This window comes from Schistocerca piceifrons, chromosome 3 (genome assembly GCF_021461385.2).
Source record: "Schistocerca piceifrons isolate TAMUIC-IGC-003096 chromosome 3, iqSchPice1.1, whole genome shotgun sequence".
In the NCBI taxonomy this organism is placed as follows: Eukaryota; Metazoa; Arthropoda; class Insecta; order Orthoptera; family Acrididae; genus Schistocerca; species Schistocerca piceifrons.
In genome coordinates, this window is record NC_060140.1 from 215,985,314 (window position 1) to 216,008,413 (window position 23,100).

A 23,100-nucleotide genomic window follows, 5' to 3' on the forward strand; every position below is an offset into this window, starting at 1 on the left:
CGGTAAATGGTAACCAAAACACATAACAGCTATCGTCAACAAACGGAGAATTACTGCCTGTGCAAAGTACGTACACGCGTGCGGCAGCTGCTGACTGGGGTTCCCATCAGCATCTGCGCCAGCCGTCACCCTAGTTGGCACGGATAGTAATATGCCCTGCCATCTACCGCCAAGCACAACAATTTCTCCAGGAGTGCTATTACACAGTCGGAAAGGTACTTGGCCTGACATCTAAGGCACAGCAAACAAATTATGAGAAGACGCAGCACTACCTATAACATCTTTGGCAAAAAAGTAGCATAAAGCGAGAATGAGATTTTCACTCTGCAGCGGAGTGTGCGCTGATATGAAACTTCCTGGCAGATTAAAACTGTGCGCCCGACCGAGTTCGAGTCTCGGTCGGGCGCACAGTTTTAATCTGCCAGGAAGTAGCATAAAGCGAGTTTTGGAAAGACCTCAACATATGCACGAGGCGAGTTTTGCAAAAACGGGCTGTGTTCTCTGTGCTATAAGTGCAGAATAAAGCAAGTTTTGCTTAAGCCGACTGCACAGGCCTGTAGAGCTAGCCGCACAGTATGTGTTAAGGTAAAAAAAAAAAAAAAAAAAAAAAAAAAAAAAAAACAATTTTAAACTTTTTTATGACATAAAGCGAGTTTTGAAAAAAAGGTCCTCAATTAGAAAGTAACCATTTACTGCAGTCTGCAGAGGCCAATGGCGTTGTCGCTTAGGCTCCTGCCTGATCAACAATGTTAAGCAATATTAGGCCTGGTTAGTATTTGGATGGGTGACTGTCTGGGTACACCAGGTGCCGTTCGCACAAGAACAACACTTGCACCATGCTCGTGGGTCGTACGACACTATTTTTGTCAGTTGTTATAGTCAACAGAATAAAATCAGACTAAACACAGAATAAAAATGGCACCTACAGTGTTTAACCAGTTAACTATTTATGTTTTGATTTAGTCACTTTCTTGGGCTGTCTGTTGTTGGCCTGATACATTATAAAGTAGATAAGAATTAACACTATATAAGTACAAGTAAAAATAGCAAGTATCCGATAACTGAAAACGACATATAATAGAATGGTTTACCACATTACCGGACTTGAAAGCTGTAGGCGTGATATTTGGCAGAGTACAAATATCAGTACACAACCAAGTCATTAGTAGTGTGGCAGTGTATGTTAGGTGCAGAAAAGTGCTGAAATCAGCAGTAGCACTTTCTTTTTCAGTGGAGTCATATTACAGCTGCTACCAATGCGTATGTCATATTCTGCTGACATCAGCAACCATACTTACTTACCTCCAAAGTCATTCCAGGAATCATGTCATCCAGCCGCGTGCTGGGTGTGGGGGCAGGTGGCCCACCGCCGCTGCACTTCTGCAAATTTTGCACCCCCACCGTTCCACTCTCCCTCCGTGGGCTGTCCTCCTGCGTGAATCCCGCCGCCTCTATCGCTCCTTCCTGCACACTCGTGACAGGGATACACTCCAACGCCACCGGCAAATACAGCGACACGTATGGAACCTTGTTACAGCAACGAAACGCCGAGACTGGCGCCAGACCCACACATGACTCAACGCCACCCTCCCTATCAACTCCTCCTAGTACTGGTCCACCTTCCATCGCCTTACTGGTTCCCATTCTGCTCCTCACTACCCCCTTCTCCATAACGACCGCCCCCTTTCAGACGACCTCAGTAAGGCCAATCACTTCGCTTCCCACCTTTCCAAGGTCTTCTCCATCCCAGATGATCCCCACTTTGATTATTCTCTTTTCCCCACCGTCATGGAACGCGCCGATACCTCGGTCGCTCCACTTGCTCCTAGTCTCCAGTACTCGGGGCAGTTGCCCTCCTCTGACATCAACACTCCAATCACAGCACAAGACATTATACTTATCCTCCGATCCAAACACAGCCCCTGGTCACGACTGTGCCCCCTTAGAGAAAGCCCTTATTCTTTCCCGATGCCCTTGACCATCTCTATAACGTCATCCTCTCTACTGGCTTCTACCCTGACCTCTTATTCCTCAAACCCAACAAACCCCCTTCTACTGCGCCTCTTCCTATCGTCCCATCTGCCTCACCTCCCTCTTCGGTAAGGTCTTCGAATCCATCCTCTCCCACCATATCCATCAGCACCTTAATCAATACCACCTCCTCCCCCTTACCCAGTGTGGTTTTCGACTCTCCTTCTCCACTTAACCTCGTTCACCTTCTCTCCCTCCAGCTCAACTCCTGTCGCTCCGCCAGTTTTGTTTCCCTCGACTTCCAAAATGCCTATGACTGTGTGTGACATCCCGGTCCCCTCTTTCAACTTCAAACCTACGCCCTGCCTATCAATTTTGTCCGTCTGGTCGCTTCCTTCCTCACGCTCCATCCTTCCTATGTCACCCTCTACAACACCAACTCACGTATCTTTTATCCCACTGCTGGCGTCCCCCAGGGCTCTGTCCTCTCCTCTCTCCTCTATCTCTTGTATATGGTTGATATGCCCAAGACACCCCCAACTGTCCACCTTCTCCAGTATGCTGATGACACTGCCTTCCTGGCTCTCTATCCCACACTTCAGTGGTCGCAACGCACCCTCCAAACCCACCTTAACCAGTTCACCACTAGGTGTAACCAGTGGTTCCACTGTCACAACCCCTCCAAAACCCAGGCAACCATCATAGGCCGCACCACCCGCTCCTTCCGTATCCATGATTTCTCTCTCACCCTTTATGGTCGTCTCATCCAACTCATCCCCACCCTGAGATACCTTGGCCTCACCCTCGACCGTCACCTCACCTGGACCCCTCACCTCCAGACCATTCAGCAGAAAGCCCATTCCCGCCTCCGCCTCCTGAAACTCCTGTCTGGCCAGACATGGGGATTGCATCCTTCCACCATCCTCCACACCCACAAATCCTTCATTCGTCCTATCCTCTGTTATGAGAGTGTTGCCTGGATCTCTGCACCCACCCGCTTTTAGAAGGCCCTCCAAATCCTTGAATGCCATGCGCTCTGCCTTGCCTTCTGTATTTGCCTTCCTTACCCCATACGGCTCCTGCATGAACTCATCCCCTTCCCCCACCTCCTCCTGTTCCTCCAACATCTCCACATCCTTTACGTTGTCTGCAGGCTTGATCCCCCCCGCCCCCTGGTTTCCTCCTTCCTCTCCACCCCCACCCGTCGTCGCGCCTTTATCGCTGTGGCCCTCCCTCTCCCCACCTCCACACCCTCCATCTCCTTCATCAGGGCAATTTCCAGCACCTCCCCCTCCCGGATGATGAACTTCGCCGTGACATATACCCCCCTTCCTTCCAACCATAACCTGGCCTTGTTGCCCCCCCCTCCACAGGGTCCCCTTTTTTCCTCTCCCCTCCTTCCCCCTAGAGCGGATTTTCCTCCCCCCCCCCCCGAGCCACTGCATCCAATTGTTGCCTATTTCCCTCCCACCTCCCTCCCTACCCAGCCCTCTCTGGCGCGCCCCCCGCCAATCTCCCCCCTCTCTTCCCCTCCCTCTCTTCTTCCCTTCTCCCTCATCTCCTTATGCCTGGCAGATCCTCCATTTTGATCATCGTCCGTGTGGCACGTCAGTGTTGTGTTTAGTGTTGTTTCTCCTGTGCATTGAGAGGTGTGATTTTAATTGTGTGCTGGCGGTGTACTTAGTGTTACTGTCAGTGTTCGTTATGTGCTACGCCATCCATCGATACTTTTATGCCCTGGTCATACTGCACCTTGTTTTTTTTTAACTGTCCCAGTGTGTGTTTTTTTTTGTGTGTGCTAATTTTTTACGGTTTTTATCTCCATTTTACTGTCACTCCTTTATTGTCTATTGTCTTCCATGAATTTCCCCCTTTTCTGCATCTATGTTCACCATGTTTTCTCCTTTGTTATTGTTAAATGTCTTCTATTGTTTGTTCTATGTCTTTTGGCTGAAGAGCAGCGCATATGCTGCTGCCAGCCCGCCCCGATGGGGAATTGAAATACAATGAAGGACAAAAAAAAAGCTAGGAACATTATAAATGAAGCTATTCATTGCCAATAATTGCAGTTGTTACAGATGACACAGACCTACCAAAAGCAATGTAAATAATAGCAGTTTGTATTCAATAGACTCCGTAAAAGCTTTATAGACTGTATTCGTCCGCTATTATTGCTCATAGTATTATAAAAAGTATGTCAGCAGCACTGTTCACATAGTGAAATACATAAAGTGAGTATTCGAATTGTGCAGTTGCATTTCCACAAACAATGGTTCGCAGGAACACAAGCCAGTAACCAACTACACCACTCCAAACACACACGCACACATAACATAGTAGTCTTATTAGGAAAGAATAAGGTGTTATCTGTTATCAAATATTTTACGTAGGCAACAGAAGAACGTGTACATGTTTGGAAACACGTGAGCAAAGACGGTAAGAGTGAGAGATGTGGCATTTCCGAAAACAATATCAGAATCGATATCTCAGAAAAAGCGACTACCACAATATATTGCTAGATGTCTCATACTTTTCATGCACAAATTAAGTATTGCCGCATCTAAAGTATCTGTATAATTAACTATGTGTTTATTGTAAAATAAGCTAAATCGCGGCGAAAATCCGATTTCTTACGCCTTGCATAAACAAAGAGGTATCATAATAAGCTTAACGCAAGACTTTGTATGGCTACCTTCCATTGCCTCGAATCCTAAACAAATTCCACAAAAATGCCACAGACGTATTAAAGTGATGTTATTTTCTATATCGAATAGACATATGGAGGTGGGTATGTGAATGGTTGTGTTCTGCAACAAATTAGTGGATCATAACCGGAAATGACAATAGAGATTCTACCAGATCATATGCTGCCCCAGTTGGAATATACGCTTAATATCAATCCCTCAACCACATCGTCCACGTTAGAAGTTCCAATAAGCAAAGCTTAAACAAAATTGCTGTAAATATTACGGGGTATGGTACCTCGACATTGCAGTGTAACAGCTTCACACAGACGGTTTGCAATAACGAAGATATCGACGTCGTAATACACGAAAAACAGAGAATACATATTTTGATTACAGCAGTAACAGCAGTATGGAATTACGAATAACTGCCGAAGAGATTTAATTATATTCCATAACGGAGTAGTTGAAAAGGATGATACAGATGGTTCAAATGGCTCTGAGCACTATGGGACTTAACTTCTCAGGTCATCAGTCCCCTAGAACTTAGAACTACTTAAACCTAACTGACCTAAGGACATCACACACATCCACGCCCGAGGCAGGATTCGAACCTGCGACCGTGGCGGTCGCGCGGTTCCAGACTGTAGCGCCTAGAACCGCTCGGCTACCCCGGCCGGCTGATACAGATCATCAAGTACATACCTAATCAGCCTTGTACAGGGAACTAACACAGGACCCATTCTTTAGTGGTCTCCAGCCGGGTATGTTCCATCACGTGTATGATCACTTTACCAACGATGGTGCCCGTTCGTGGACTTGCAATTTGACATACATAATAATTTATATAAATTTTACTCTATAATTGGATGTCACCCACGTTAAACTGTCAACCCTAACTGTCTTATCGTATAGCATAACCGTAGGCGTCGCTATAATGCGAGATGTCACCTTCAACCGAACAATACGCTCCACCTGGGAACAACTTTATAGAACCACAGAAACAGTCTCGTTCCGTTAATGTAGATTTAGAGTGTAGTTTCATGAGGTAGAATACGTGCACTGCGTGTAAATCTGTGGCATCATAGCATATTTCGGAAAAAAATGCCAGCGTATAATAACGTCACGGGATAATTTAATGATAAATTCCGGCGATTCGTGTAATAGACTACCAGACTGCCACAGACAGTTTGTACCGCTGACGGTATTGGCGAGAGCAAAGCTTTCACTGTTTTAATATAGCACGTCTGTCGGAGTCAGAGTAGATTACTATAGCTGTAGGCAGATAGACTACACTCATGTGACAAAAGTCATGGGATAGCACCGTGTACATATGCAGATCGCGGTAGATCACGAACACAAGTTATGAAATTGCAGTGCGGTGGCAAAGCTGTCATTTGTATCTGGTCACTCATGTGCAAAGCTTTCCGGCTTGATTATGGCCGCACGACGGGAAATAACAGACTTTGAGCGAAGGATGGTTGTTAGAACTAGATGCATGGGACATTCCACTACGGAAGCCATTAGGGAATTTCGTATTCCGAGATCCAGAGTGTCAAGAATGTGCACCGAATACCAGATTTAAGGCTTTGCCTCCCACCACGGACAATGCAGTGGTCGACGGCCTTCACTTAACGAACGAGAGCAACGACGTTTGCGTAGAGTTGTCAGTGCTAACAGACAATCAACACTGCGTGAAGTAACAGCAGAAATCATTGCGGGACGTACGACGAACGTGTGTGTTAGGACAGTGCGGTGAAATTTGGCGCGTGAATGGGCTATGGCAGCAGACGACCGACGCGAGTGCCTTTGCTAAGAGCACGACATCGCTTGCCGCGCCTCTCCTGAGCTCGCCACCACACCGGTTGAACGCTAGACGACTGTTCACGCTTGGTTTGAAGAACATTCTGGACAATTCGGGCGAATGATTTGGCCGCCCAGATCGCCTTACATGAATCCCGTCGAACTTTTATGGGACATAATCGAGACATAAGTTCGTGCACAAAATCCTGCACCAACAACACTTCCGCAATTGTGGACGGCTGTAGTGGCAACATGGCTCACAGTACTCCTGCAAAGGAGTTCCAACGACTTTTTGAGTCCATGCCAATTCGAGTTGCTACACTATAACGAGGGAAAGGATACCTGATACGATGTTAGGAGGTATCCCATGACTTTTGTCACCTCAGTCACCTTCTAGGCGTGCTGACCACGAGACGTTGCTGCTAAAACCCGTCTCAGTCTTCGACCGTGGCCCTCACGTTGTCATTCAGTGTTTGAGGAGTTCAATTAGTTCCCTGCAAGATCAATCGGGTATACTCTTGTTCGCTATTCGACGAGGTGGCGCTCGGAATTCGTTCATAATCGTCGTGAAAGACGAAACCAAAGCCGAAATGTTGACTCTAAGGCCGGACAGTAAGTTGAAACTTCCTATCCTGATACTGTACGGCCCGCAAATTACTCCCGGTAGCCATAAGGGATATCCGTCATTTGCGCTATGGACACACCAAGGGGCGTCCGATATCTGTGCTGTTGACACATCACAGTCTATTATGTATTGTTTTTGAAGGTACCTTCATTAACGTCGTTGCGTGAATGCAAACCGTTTGCAAACACGTGCTTCACACCCATCCATCATTCAAGACCTCTTATAGGTTGAAATGCTGATCATTGGCTCCTTATCTGAAAACTGTTAAAGATTTCCTATGGCATTTGTAATTTTGGCTCTAAGGGTCTGGGGCATCGTGTGTATAGTCTCTTCCCTTTCCTTCATATATGAACGTATAGGGGCATAGAAGTGTCTAATATCTATCATTGAATTGCCACATAAAGAAAGAAAAAATAACGAAATTTTACTTATCGTGGGTATATAGTTTAGTAGGACGATTACATTATTAAATTTGTAGGTGATTTGGGGTTCTAAAGGCTGAGAAATTCAGTTCATACAGCTGCCATCACTAGCAACAACAGTGGCTCTAACTTGGCTGAGGATCAATTGCAGATACGGGGACTTTATTCGACGATCCCAGGCTGCTTCAACTCTTATTGCCAGAGATCATCAACCGTAATGACTGATTGATGCCATACATGTCTTTCAACAATCCAGGATCAGATGTTTTCAATAAGTGGAAGGTAAGGAAACATGATGGGCAGGTCATCATCCGAACTCTCTGTGTATCGAGATGGGCGGAAAAGCACGGCCAGTATCTGGTCTTGCGTTATTTTGTTGAAACATAACGTCACAGAGATCTCGAAGTTTTGGCACAGCCACCGGCTTTAACGTGTCAAAATTGTAATGGCTGCTGACACAGTTGCCACTTACGTGAACGAGAGGTGATCACATTGCGTATCCAGAGGCATCCAATACTATCACGTCGGGTGCTGCGGTCGTATGACGATGATGAATGCACTCTGGGAAAGTTCGTTTTCCTCTGTGTCATAATTTGGAAGCAACAAACGTTAAATACGACTCGCGTACATTAGAAAATTCGCCATATTGTCTGCTACAACTTAGCAAGAATCACAGCTGGACACACACACACACACACACACACACACACACACACACACACACACACACACGCACGCACAAACAAGTTTTAGGGACAGGTCCCTTACACCAAACCAAGAAAAAATGTTTAATAAACAAGGGCTCTAAAACCCACACCTTAAGATAAATGAGCACTTGTTTATCTTGGATGCTATGAAACATCTCTTCTACTGCAAGCTCTTTGCTTTTCATATTTTGCGAGGAGGTAGTATGGACCAAAACGAGAAATAATACATGGTGTAACGGGCATAAGAGTAGATATTTCTGTTGGTGGCGGAGGACGGTGTAATCAACAACACGACATCAGTATTTTCTTCATTTGCAAACTAATAACTATAGGTATTAGGGGTAGTATGTTTACAGCTTGATTAGTATCTCCAAATACATGAGGCAACAGCAACACATTATTGCTTATTTTCCCCTGGATGGCATGTGAGGTGTTGAATTGTGGTCACGTGGACGCTAAATGCTTAGTCTATACTAACACGCGAAGTCCACTGAGTGGTGCAGTCACAACGGCGCACAAAACAACAGGTCATAAAATTTGTGACGTGTTTGTGGAAAGATTGTTTTGTGCGTGTACTTATACGCACTAGTCTGCCTCAGAACTCACGGACGAAAGTAACTTTCGCACTTTCGCATAATGTGTGACTGTTAAGTAAGATAGCTCGATGAAGGGCCACGGGTAGAAAGAATTGCTGTAGAACAGTGCAGTAGGGTACGGTTCGCTACGTTATGGAAGATAATTGAAATAAATACGCAATGAATAGAACATAAATGACAGTTTTGTTCAAATACATTAATTACACTGAAGTAACAGCGACTCTTGATGTTTTCCTGGACATTACAAAAGGGTGGGTGGGGTATGGTTCTTAATAGGGTGTGTGATCACCACGAACGGAAATGCATTCTTTGCAACGTGCTGCCACGCTGGCCACAAGGTTGTTACGGCGTTTTAGTAGTACGACGTTCCATTCTTCCACCAGTGCGTTTGACAATTGCTGGACGGTTGTTGGTGCATGTGGACGTGGTACAAAACGTCTCCACAACGCATCCAATAGGCACTCGATGGGACTGAAGTCGGAGCGAATGCGCAGGCTAGAACATCCGCCGAATATCCTCTTGTTCCAAATTCTCCTCCACCCGCGCTGGTCGATGAGGACGCGCATATTCGGACATAAAAATGAACTCATGGCCAAATGCATCAAAGAAAAGACGTCGATGGCGAATGAGTACCTTGTCACGATGACGTTGACTGGTGAGATTTGGAGGTCAGTAAGCTCATGCATCATTATGCCTCCTCGCCACACCATAACAGCTATACCACGAAAGTCTGGAACCGCGCGACGGCTATGATCGCAGGTTCGAATCCTGACTCGGGTATGGATGTGTGTGATGTCCTTGGGTTGGTTAGGTTTAAGTAGTTCTAAGTTCTAGGAAGTGAAACATGGACGATAAATAATTTGAACAAGAAGAGAATAGAAGCTTTCGAAATGTGGTGCTACAGAAGAATGCTGAAGATTAGATGGGTAGATCACATAACTAATGAGGAGGTATTGAATAGAATTGGGGAGAAGAGGAGTTTGTGGCACAACTTGACAAGAAGAAGGGACCGGTTAGTAGGACATGTTCTGAGGCACCAAGGGATCACAAATTTAGCATCGGTGGGCAGTGTGGAGGGTATAAATCGTAGAGGGAGACCAAGAGATGAATACACTAAGCAGATGCAGAAGGATGTAGGTTGCAGTAACTACTGGGAGATGAAGAAGCTTGCACAGGATAGAGTTGCATGGGGAGCTGCATCAAACCAATCTCAGGACTGAAGACCAGAACAACAACAACAACAACAACAAAAACGACAAGTTCTAGACCACGAAAACGATCATGTCCGACATAAATGGACGCACCGTCGCATGACGATAAGTGGAACATGTAATCCACCAAGTAACAGTGTCAAACATGAACCTTGCGGCCAGCATGGTAACACGTTGCAGAGAACGAATTGCCGTCTGTGATGATCACACACCCTGTTAAGAACCATGTCCCGACTTTTGTAATGTCCATGGAACCATCACGAATCGCGGTGACTTCGGTGTGATTAATGTCTTTCAATAAAAGTGTTATTCCGTTCTTGTCATTGCTTCTTTCTTTCAGTCATCCTCTTACTTGACTGTAGCTGGTCTTTCTACGTGCCGGCCGAAGTGGCCGTGCGGTTAAAGGCGCTGCAGTCTGGAACCGCAAGACCGCTACGGTTGCAGGTTCGAATCCTGCCTCGGGCATGGATGTTTGTGATGTCCTTAGGTTAGTTAGGTTTAACTAGTTCTAAGTTGTAGGGGACTAATGACCTCAGCAGTTGAGTCCCATAGTGCTCAGAGCCATTTGAACCATTTTTTTCTTTCTATGTATCGTCCAAGTTTTCTCGAGCTATATCCCTTGACAGTGATCCATAATACGAAGGTTTCCTTCGTCCCTAAATTTTGCATATCAGTATACTTGGGGTGGCATATCTTAGCTTTCTCGCCGTGTATGTAATGGCGATTAGTGTACAGGCTGATACAAAAGTCATGTCCCATAGGACAAATATAATGAGGAAAAACTCCACCGACAAACTTTCATAGGTGGTTGTATGAACCAAAACAAGAAAAAAATGTTTAGTAAAGACAGCTGTAAAATTCATAACTTACGAGTTATGAGCACTTGTTCATCTTCCCTGCTGTGAAATACATGTTATCTACTGAACAAGTGCTAATAGCTGTAAATATATGTATTTTAGATCCTTTGTTTACTGAACATTTTTCCTTGTTTTGGCCCATACTAGCACCTCTCAAAATATGGCAAGCAAAGATCTAGCAATAGAAGAGATTCGTTTGACAGTATCGAAGGTGAATAAGTTCTCGTAACTCTCAAGGTATGCATTGTAGAGTCCATGTTTACTGAGCATTTTTTCTTGTTTTGGTCTATGCTACCACCTAGGAGTTTTTCAGTGGAGTTCTGGTTCATCCTGTTTGTCCTACGGGACACGACTGTTGAATCACCCTGTATGCACTGAAGTGACAAAAATCATGGGATACCTCCTAATATCGTGTCGAACTTCGTTTCGCCCGGCGTATTGCTGAAACTCGACGTGGCATAGGCTCAAGTCGCCTGCAGAAATACTGAGCCATGCTCTTTATAGCCATCCATAACAGCGAAAGTGTTGCCGGTGCAGGATATTGTGCACGAACTGACTTCTCCATGAAGTACCATAGATGTTAAATAGGATTCATGTCGGATGATCTGGATGGCCAAATCATTCGCTAGAATTGACGAGAATGTTGTTCAGACAAATCGCAAAAAACTGTGGCCCGGTGACATGGCACATTGTCACCTATAAAAATTCCATTAAGTCCTTGAATGAGTGAAAATTGTCTCCAAGTAGCAGAACATAATTAATTATAGTCAGTGATTGGTTGAGTTGAACAAGAAGAGACAGTCCATTCCATGTAAAGAAGGCCCACACCATTATGGAGCTACCACCGACTTGCACAGTGCCTTGTTGACAAAATGGTTCAAACGGCTCTGAGCACTATGGGAATTAACTTCTGAGGTCATCAGTCCCCTAGAACTTAGAACTATTTAAACCTAACTAACCTAAGGACATCGCACACATCCATGCCCGATTCATGATTCGAACCTGCGACCTTAGTGGCCGCGCGGTTCCGGACTGAAGCGCCTAAAACCGCTCGGCCACTCCAGCCGGCCCTTGTTGTCAAATTGGGTCCATGGCTTCGCGGCGTCTGCGCCGCACTCGAATGCTACTGTCAGCTACCAACTGAAATCGTATCTCGTCTGACCAGGCCATGGTTTTCCACTCGTCTAGAATCCAACCAAAATGGTCAAGGGCCCAGGAAAGGCGCTGCAGGCGATGTCGTGTTGTTAGCAAAGGCACTCGTTTAAGCCGTCTGCTGCCATAGCGCATTCACGCCACATTTCGCCGCACTGTCGTAACGGATACGTTCGCCGTATGTCCCACATTGATTTCCGTGGTTCTGTCACGCAGTGATGCTTGTCTGTTAGCAGTGATAACTCTGCGCAATCGCCGCCGCTCTCGATCGTCAAGTTGTTCGTGGTGAGAGGTAATGCCTGAAATTAGGTATTCTCAACATATTCTTGGCACCGTTGATCTCGCAATATTGACTTTCCTAAGGATTTCCAAAATGGAATGTCCTATGCGTCTTGGTTCGACTACCATTCCGTGCTCAAAGTCTGTTAATTCCCGCCGTGAGGTTATGATCACGTCGGAGACCTCTTCACATGAATCACGTGTGTACGAATGACTGCTCGTCTTTTTTTTCCTTTATTGAATTTCGATGCCCCCCGAAGGGGGCGGGCTGGCAGCAGCTTGGTATGCCGCTATTCAGCCTACAGACTTTGTTAAAAAGATGAAGAGAATAAATAATAAAAACAGGCGATAAAATCGGAGAATTAAATAGTAACGTGGCGAAAAAATCGTGGAACTTAAAACATAGAACAAAGGGGTGATGATGCTAGTAAAATACATACGAAGCAGACAGGTAAAACAATAGACAGACAATTAAAAAACACGGCGATAGTCTGGTTTCTGTACGCAAAAGACATAAAATGCACACCCAGCGACAGCATGGTTTCTGTTCGCATCACGAGAATGACGAACAACACTGAACAATCACTGGAACACTGCACTAAAAACTTAGCAAATGTGACATATCACAGCCTAGAGCAGGTGGGGGAAAACTGGGCAGATGATGGGAAAATAAAAAAAATGGGGGAAAGGAGAGACTGCTCGTCCAATGCAGTCCCCTTTTATACCTCGTGTACGCGATGCCACCGCCGTCCGTATACGTGCATATAGCTGTCCCGTGACTTTAGTCACCTCAGTGTGTATCATGTCGGAAACCTGTCTTCCGCTGCGCCGTGTGGGCGCGCGGTTTGATGCATCATGTCACGGACTGCGCGGCCCCTCCCGCCAGAGGTTCGACTCCTCCTTCGGACATGGGTATGTGTGTTCGTCTTGGCATAAGTTAGTTTAAGTTAATTTAATTAGTGTGTAAGTCTAGGGACCGATGACCTAAGAAGTCCCTTAGGAATTCACCTACATTTGAACATTTGTCTTCCTTCAGTAGCTTCGTCTCTCAGTCCCTCTTCATTGCCGGTGATGAGACGTTAGGCAGTTTCGGAAAAGCGGAACCAAGAGAAATCACCGATTTCTTTTTCATTTCCAGACCGGTCGAAAGTGTTTTATCTAGATAACCACACCATTACTGAAATACTGCTTCATATCGTACATATCACTTGTCATGGATGTGGTTGGGTAAGACAGACAGCCGGGCGTGATACGAGGTTTGTGTTGTGCTGCGCAGGGTGATCCACAACTACGTGCTGTGGCGGCTGGTGATGGACATCATGCCGCACATGATCGACGACTACCAGCAGAAGCGCGTCGAGTTCCGCAAGATCCTGCTGGGCATCCTGAGCGAGCGCAACCGCTGGAGCCAGTGCGTCGAGTGGACCAACAAGAAGCTCGGCATGGCCGTCGGCGCGCTCTTCATCCGAGACAACTTCAACCACGAGAGCAAGGTCTGAGGCTCTGTAGCGCATGTGCTTCCACACACTTTGTAAAACTGTAAGAATGGTCTCCAGGAAATTAAGCAGTAGCGTGACGCGCATCTAGGTTCAGGGAATAACAAAATAAATCTGTCGGCTGTTATTGATAATACCTCACTTATTACATATCATTTCAACATGTTTATGGATATTAGAGTTTAACAGCGATGAAAAGTAGTCTACAAAACGTTAAATTATTCGCAGTTGCGAATATGGAAAACCATCAGCTATGTAATGGAATGACGACAATGAAAATCTGTGCCTGTCCGGGACTCGAATGCGGATTTCATCTCGTGCGCCGGCTATAACATCAGGTTCAAACTACTTAAATCTTGATAGCCATTGTAGCAGCAGTAACCGGTCTAACAACTGTGCCAGACACTTGTCTTATACAGGCGTTACCGACCGCAGCGCCGTATTCTGGATGTTTACATATCTCTCTGCATTTGAATACTGCATGCCTATACCAGTTTTTTGGGGCTTCTGTGTAGTATAAACAGGCCTTTATATGGGAGGAAAACAGCCTTAGAAGAAAGGTAAGGAAAATTTTGAAATTGTAGGGAACGTATTACTGTATGACTGTGTTCATCGAAGGAGTCAAAGTAGTTAATTTATAACTGAATGACGGCTGCAGATGCATCTAATGAAATTAATAAGAGTACTTCACTATAGTCGACCGCTGTGGTGGAGCGGTTCTAGGTGCTACAGTCCGGAACCTGATCATGTGGCTATCCGTGCACTGCTCTCGGCCACACCGAAACTTCCATACGTCGTCAGACATGTGTTTACAACCTGTACGCGTACATCAATTATGTTCTTGTTGTTGTGCTCTTCAGTCCACAGACTGGATTGATGCAGCTCTCCATGCTGCTCTATCCTGTGCAAGCTTCTTCATCTCCCAGTACCTGCTGCAACCTACATCCTTCTGAGTCTGTTTAGTGTATTCATCTCTTGGTCTCCCTCTATGATTTTTACCCTCCACGCTGTCCTCCAATACTAAATGGTTGATACCTTGATGTCTCAGAATATGTCCTACCAAGAGATCCCTTCTTCTAGTCAAGTTGTGCCACAAATTTCTCTTCTCCTCAATTCTATTGAATACCTCCTCATTAGTTATGTGATCTGCCCATCTAATCTTCAGCGTTCTTCTGTAGCACCATATTTCGAAAGCTTCTATTCTCCTCTTGTCTAAACTATTAATCGTCCATGTTTCACTTCCATACATGGCTACGCTCCATACAAATACTTTCAGAAAAGACTTCCTGACACTTCAATCTATACTCGATGTTAACAAATTTCTCTTCTTCAGAAGCGCATTCCTTTCCATTGCCAGTCTACATTTTATATCCTCTCTACTTCGACCATCATCAGCTATATTGTCCCCCAAATAGCAAAACTCATTTACTACTTTAAGCGTCTGATTTCCTAATCTAATACCCTCAGCATCACCCGATTTAATTCGACTACATTCCATTATCATCGTTTTGCTTTTGTTGATGTTCATCTTATATCCTCCTTTCAATACACTGTCCATTCCGTTCGGCTCCTCTTCCAGGTTCTTTGCTGTGTCTGACAGAATTACAATGTCATTGGCGAACCTCAGAGTTTTAATTTCTTATCCATGGATTTTAATTCCTACTCCGAATTTTTCATTCGTTTCCTTTACTGCTTGCTCAACATACAGATTGAATAACATCGGGAATAGGCTGTATATTCCTGTAAAGTGGAGACATTTTACTTGAAAGTCGCTTGCCCAAAGTCGGTGGATAAATGCATTCATGCGTGTCCAAAGGAATACTGCAACTTAATTCGGGATCACACAGGCACTGCAATATCGTATTTATCCGCCACACCGGGAAAGCGTATTTCAAGTAAAATGTCTCCCCTGTGTGGGAATATACATAATGGATGTATGAGTACAGATTGTAGCACATAGATGATGACATATGGAAGTTTGGGTCTGGCTGGAAGTCATGTCCAGGTAACCAAATGGTAAGGCGACCGCTCGCTATAAGCGGGAAATGCGGGTTCGAGTCCCGATCCGGCACAAATTTTCATTGCCGCCATTCCATTATACAGCTGCTGGTTATCCATATTCCCAATTGCGAATAAATTTAACGTATTTCATAACGGCTGTAGCCGCCTCAGTACCTGTTCCTTCGAATATGCATGCATGACCGAAGGAGCATTGCATCGTATTTCGGAAGAACGTAAAGCCTATAAAACAGTGTCTTCGAATTCGCAAATGACGAAATCTAAGTAGTGTGGATATTTCGCTACTCACCCTTATAGTGTCCTGCCGATGATGCCAAAAACACGCCCAAACACTTGATTTGGTACGGCAGTGGCTTCATGGCGAAACCTGCCACTACATACGTCCACTATACGTGGTTCGTTTCCATACGTCCTACATTTGAGGTATCACGAAAACACGAGACAAACCAAGTGTGCTTAGGTGTGAGGAATGTGCAGGCCAAACAGTTTTACATTAACAGTTACGAGAGCAGGGAATTTAACCTTAAAAGAATTCATCTCGATATGAGCTGTCTGATCAATTCCGTTACCTTATCTTACTGGAATAACATTCCGTTGTTATTTGGGTGTCCTATTCTTCGTTCGGGTACCACAATTTTTGCAAATATTTCCGTTCTAGGCTCTCAGTCCGGAACCGCGCGACTGCTACGGTCGCAGGTTCGAATCCTGCCTCGGGCATGGATGTGGGTGATGTCCTTAGGTTAGTTAGGTTTAAGTGGTTCTGATGACCACAGATGTTAAGTCCCATAGTGCGCAGAGCCATTTGAACCATCAAATATTTTCCCGAAACAGGTAACCACCAATTACGCACTTCGTCATAATTCCATCCCTTTGTATTGTATTGGATTGGATTGTATGTTAACCGTGGACCTAGAAACGATGGAGAGGCTCCGTCCCCGCCGCAGCCGCAGTGGTCCACAACCCTGCGACGATACCGCCATCCACTTCACCCCTCCGCCGCCCCACACCGAACCACTCCTTCAGGGTTATTGTGCGGTTCGGCCCCCGGTGGACCCCCCAGGGATCGTCTCACACCAGACGAGTGTAACCCCTATGTTTGCGTGGTAGAGTAATGGTGGTGTACGCTTACTTGGAGAACTTGTTTGCGCAGCAATCGCCGACATAGTGTAGCTGAGGCGGAATAAGAGGAACCAGCCCGCATTCGCCGAGGCAGGTGGAAAACCGCTTAAAAACCATCCACAGACTGGCCGGCCCACTGGACCTCGACACAAGTTCGCCGGGCGAATTCGTGCCGGGGACCAGGCGCTCCTTCCCAGTCCGGAAAGCCGTGCGTTAGACCGCACGACTAACCGGGCGGGCTTTCCATCCTATACTATCATTTTGTCAAGGAGACGTTCGTGCATGCTTTTAAGGTTTTTATCTATCTGACTGATCCAGTTCAATGGACTCATCATCACTTCAGGTGTTCGTTCTGAAAATATTACGAGTTTTCCTAACTTTGAGGCTTTAGTTGCTGTACCACGGGAGTTTTAAATGTGAACCGTGGTTACGAGCTGGTCGGTTGTGACAAACCCGCGCGGCGTTTCTTAGTCGCTAACCGTTTTCTGGTGTTCTGATTGTCGATGGACGACCCTTTGGGTTTACAGCTGAAACTCTTTCTCTGAAATTAGACACACATAACAAAATTGTGTTAGGATGGGACACGCCCTCCTCGATTCACATTGAAATAGTGCTAGAATGGACGCTGAGCTGCAACCCAAGAATCACCACTTTAGAAAAATGCTCCCACGGCAAATGCACGGTACTTCGCGGGCACAGATCCACAGCTACTGAACTGCATCACATGGTCAACAGTAAGGCGCAATGCAAGAACTAATATATTCTGTAATAAATAAATCTGATGCAGTGCGTGTAGAGACACGAAAAGATCATCGTTTGACGTCACTGGAATCGTTCACAGCTGCCAATTATGAGTGATTATCTTTACAGAGCGAATTAGGTAGGACGAGCACATATTTGCAGATGTGGAGAAAGGAGGCGTCAGATTGAAATATATCGGGAGAATCCTAATTTAGTGGGTTGATTAGCAATGAACGCTACAGGGTGAGGGGGAGGGGGAGGGCGAGGCTGAAGAACCGTTCTTGTGGTTTGTCAGGTTGGCGTTCGGCTCTCCAATCTGGGCCCTATGAGTTCCATGGGTTGACGAGGGCCACAGGAGCCCGTCAGATGAGTAAGGTGGCAGCACAAGACAGACGGTATACATGTAAAGTCGTTATTATTCGTTCCAAAAAGCTTAAATAGCTACAGATGCACGTCCTTATCTGGAGGCGCAGCCTGGCGTCGGTCCATGGCGACCGTCTTCCGCCGAGCGGTCAGGCGTCGATATCGCGTTCTACGGCGGCGAACGTTGTGACTGGAAAGGCAGTAGGTGCTACACTTTAGGCATCTTCCTATGTGAGCGAACTGTTTCGTTCGTGCAATCCTATCAGACACTCGTCAGAGGTTCAATCGTCCTACATGAGAGCACACACGCGCAACATCGTGCCACTCGTGAGGCGACGAAGCTGACGCGATCAGTCGGTTTATTTTCGCGCGATGTGGAAGCGGTTTGTGATTTATGTTTTAAATTACAACGACTGAAATTTTGACGAATGCTGTTCAAGAACATTGTGTACATCTACTTACACCTGTACCCTGTAAACCACTGTGAAGTGCATGGTAGAGGGTATGTCCCATTGTACCAGTTATTAATTGACACTTTTTTCCCGTTCCACTCACGATTTCTATGCAGGGAAGCTTTTTCTGATGGCTGCAAATATCATGCAACCATACGCACGACTATGAGAAGGGGCACTAATTTCATATGAAACTATTTTAATTATTATGTTTGTTGGGCATTTACGTTGATCAAAAGCATTATTTTGGCAATCAACTGGCGAATCTAGCGTTGTATCATAACAGATGAAGTGCACCGTGTTATCCCTCTCTTGTACCACATGCGAAGGACCACAGTTACCATCCGCGTGCGAGGGCTATCCACAAAGCATAAAGTAACGTCGATTAGTGTATACATAAAATAATCGAACACTTAAAGCAAATTTATTAGAAAAATCTCAAAATTGCACCTTTGTTGCTTCTCTAGCTGATCAACTTCCAGATTTATGCATTTACCATATCATTCCAAACTTCGCAGAAGCTCTCCTGTAGACCTAGCAGAACTAGCACTGCTGGAAGAAAGGATATTGCAGAGACGTGAGATTTGACAACTTATGGTAAATCCAAAATGAAATTTCCCTCTGCAGCGGAGTGTGCGCTGTTGTGTAAGTTCCTAGCAGATTAAAACTGTGTGCCGGATCGAGACTCGAACTCGGGACCTTTGCCTAAACCCGCACAAGTGCTCTACCAAGAGAACTTGCTCTACCAAGAGCACTTGCCCGCGAAAGGCAAAAAGTCCCGAGTACGAGTCTCAATCCGCCACACAGTTTTAATCTACCAAGAAGTTTCAAATCAGCGCACACTCCGCTGCGGAGTGAAATTTCATTCTGGAAACATCCCCCCAGGCTGTGGCTAAGTCACGTCTCCGCAATATCCTTTGTTCCAGAAGTGCTACTTCTGCTAGGTCTACAGGAGAGCTTCTGCAAAGTTTGGAAGGTAGAAGACGAGGTACTGGCGGAATTAGAGCTGTGAGGAATTAGAGCTGTGAGGGGAGGTGGTGAATCGTGCTTGGATAGCTCAGATGCCGCCGGTACGGTAACTCAGCGTGTTCGGTCAGAGAGCCGGCTGGCCTCTGAAATACAAAAAACTGAGTGAAAGGACCAACAACGAACATCCACAGATGTCATGTGACGTTCGCTACGACCAACTACAGCGAACAATAACCAACAAAATGCAAAAACAAAAAAATGGTAGAGCACTTGGCCGCGAAAGGCAAAGGTCCCGATTTCGAGTCTCGGTCCGGCACACAGTTTTAATCTGCCAGGAAGTTTCATATCAGTACACACTCTACTGTAGAGTGAAATTTCATTCTGGATTTACTATAAGTTGTGAAATCTTGCCCCATAAGTTTTGAAATTCATCCAAATTCCCTAATTATTCAGTCACATTCTCGTCGAAAACATTTCGTGAAATCTATGATAAGGTGTCCGATAGCTGAGAAGTAGTGAAACGCCGGTTTCCACGATTTTTGTCGTCAGTTTTCTTTATCGTTTGTTTGTTGATTACTGACGGATGGCCACTTGCTTCGTCGTCATGAACACTCTTTTACCCTTTTATATAAACGTCACTGCTGACGTGTAATATCTTCACTCAACACATTCGGTCGCCATTGAACACAAACTTTGCAGTCAGTATCAACACTTAGCGGTTCTTTTGCACTGAAACTCCTGTTACACAATAAATTTCAGATCTGACGAAATTTTCAACTGCATTGCCAGTTGTGAACTCCTGATGCAGGATAACGAGAAGCGATGAGGCTTTCTCGCTCTCTCAACAGTAAGCCCACTAGCTTGCTTGCGCCAGTGTGAGGACTGTTCCGTTTCCCAGAATTATCTGCCTGCTACAAGAAGGAAGGAAGGAATGTTTCAGTTTGACGTCCCGTCGACAATGACATCATTAGAGACGAAGCACAGGCTCTGGTTGAGGAAGGGTGGAGAAAGAAATCGGCCGTGCCCTTTTCAAAGAAATCATCGTGGCATTTGCCTGGAGCGATTTAGAGGCATCACGGAAAATCTAAATTGAATGACCGGCGCTGCAGGAAAACGAAGTTTACTTCCCCCATACTCTCTTATACAGAGTGTCCCAAAGTAACGATTCATTTTCATGAATCACGTGTTTAATACGGAAAAATGTATACCTGTACAACAAGGGCACATATGAAGCATTATAAATCCTTGAAGTTCAACTTGACCTCCCTGCATGTCAACACAAAGAGGCCAACATTATGCCGTAGCCCAGAAAAGTTGTGTAGTTGAGCAGGTGTGACGCTGTTAATTGCCTCCACAATCTGATCACGCAGCTAATGCAGGTTACTGATTTTAACCCTTTGCACGTGGGGCTTGATGTAACGTCACGCGAAAGGACCACGGCCAGGAGCCCACACACACGGTGAACCTCTACTGATCCACCATGCAGGGAATGTGCGGTGGAGGCAATCTCGAAGAATGACAGCAAAATGGGGAGCAGCCCCGTCCGGCTAGTACGCAACGAAATACAGAATTCCATTAGACTCCAAACACAGCGAAAGGAATAGCTCAAGCATGTCAGGTAAATGTATCTGTTATCGTTTGCTCTGAAAAAAGTCGTTCATGAATCTTAGTCTCGATCATCCACAGCCATAAGTTCAATTTCAGGGTGATCTATCCCTTCTTATACCTCGTAAGGGTTGTTGTCGGCCCATATCCAGCAGGTGTGACGGTTCACAAAACCGAATGTGTGACATGTGGCCTTATCTAAGCAGAGGATGTTATGTAACACCTTTTCATTTTCCACGGTCTCCAAAAGGTCAGTCATATTTCCTTACGGGTAGCACAATCATCCTCTTCTAGGTGATTCATTAGCTGATTACGATACGCCGTCTTCTTCTGCTTGAAACGGAGAGTACGCCAGACAGCAACCCGTGAAATGTTCAGCTCGCGGCTCAAACGGACGAAAAGAAGCACGCACCCTCCTTTCAGTGGCCTCCTCAATGCTGTGTCAGATGTTGGTGGTCGTCCAGGACGTTCCTCAGTATGCACACTTCACCTTTGTCTGAATCTGTTGATAAGAAGTCTGGTATTGGTCCTTGTTAGTGGCTCTTTCCCTTATCTTTGACGGTAAAGCTGTTCTTTATTCTACACTCATGCTCATAAATTAAGGATAATTGCTGAATGTGGTGGCACACAACGTGGCACTACACAAAACTGGCGCTAATAGCATAGGCACATAGGGAACACACACGACACAGATCTGTAAGTCCACGGTATTGGTGATAAGTTGAGAAAACCGTCCCGAAACACATGTGCTACAAAACGCCACTGTTTCCAGCGCATTTACTCCGACATCAATATGGGATATGATCACCATGCACACGTACACAGGCCGCACAACGGGTTGGCATACTCTGGATCAGGTGGTCGAGCAGCTGCTGGGGTATAGCCTCACATTCTTGCACCGATGCCTGTCGGAGCTCCTTAAGTGTCCTAGGGGTTTGAAGACGTGCAGCAATACATCGACCCAGAGCATCCCAGACGTGCTCGATGGGGTTTAGGTCTGGAGAACAGGCAGGCCACTTCATTCGCCTGATATCTCATGTTTCAAGTTACTTCTCCACGATGGCAGCTCGGTGGGGCCGTGCGTTATGATCCATCAGGAGGAAGGTGGGACCCACTACACCCCTGAAAAGGCGGACATACTGGTGCAAGATGACGTCCCGATACACCAGACCTGTTACAGTTCCTCTGTCAAAGACATGCGGGGGTGTACGTGCACCAATTATAATCCCACCTCACACCATCAAACAACGACCTCCATACAGGTCCCTTTAAAGATCATTAAGGGTTCGGTATCTGGTTCCTGGTTCACGCCAGACGAAAACCCGGCGGGGTTCACTGTTCAGACTGTACCTGGACTCGTCCGTGAACATAACCTGGGACCACTGTTCCAATGACCATGTACTGTGTTCTTGACACCAGGCTTTACGGGCTCTTCTGTGACCAGGGGTGAGTGGAATGCACCTTGCAGGTCCCCGGGGGAATAAACCATGTCTGTTTAGTCGTCTGTAGACTGTCTGGAGACAACTGTTCCAGTGGCTGCGGTAAGGTCCTGAGCAAGGGTACCTGCAGTACTCCATGGCTGTCTGTGGGCGCTGATAGTGAGATATTGGCCTTCTTGTGGTGTTGTACACTGTGGACGTCCCATACTGTTGCGCCTGGACGCGTTTCCTGTCTGCTAGAATTGTTGCCATAATCTTGAGATCACATTTTGTGGCACACAGAGGGCCCGTGCTGCGACGTGATGTGTTTGCGGATCCGTGCTGCTGCTACGGTAGCAGGTTCGAATCCTGCCTCGGGGATGGATGTGTGTGTTAGGTTTAACTAGTTCTAAATCTAGGGGACTGATGACCTCAGATGTTAAGTCCCATAGTGCTTAGAGCCATTTGAACCATTTTGAACTTACTCGCTGCACCATACTCTGACATGCTCCAAAACACCTCTGCGTATGTGGACTGCTGCCAGCGCCACCGTGCGAAGACCGCAGGTGAAATGCACCGCATGGTCATACCCCGAGCTGATTTAAACCCAA

The 23,100-nt window shown here is 46.0% G+C and overlaps 1 protein-coding gene across 1 annotated transcript in view; it reads left to right on the forward strand.

The window, feature by feature from the left end:
- Positions 1-23,100, forward strand: part of LOC124789575 (neprilysin-1-like) — a 539,726-nt gene that overhangs the window by 467,170 nt on the left and 49,456 nt on the right. The window contains exon 8 of the mRNA XM_047256981.1: positions 13,584-13,800. Within this exon, the coding sequence (XP_047112937.1) occupies positions 13,584-13,800 (217 nt within the window). The remainder of the gene's footprint in view (positions 1-13,583; positions 13,801-23,100) is intronic.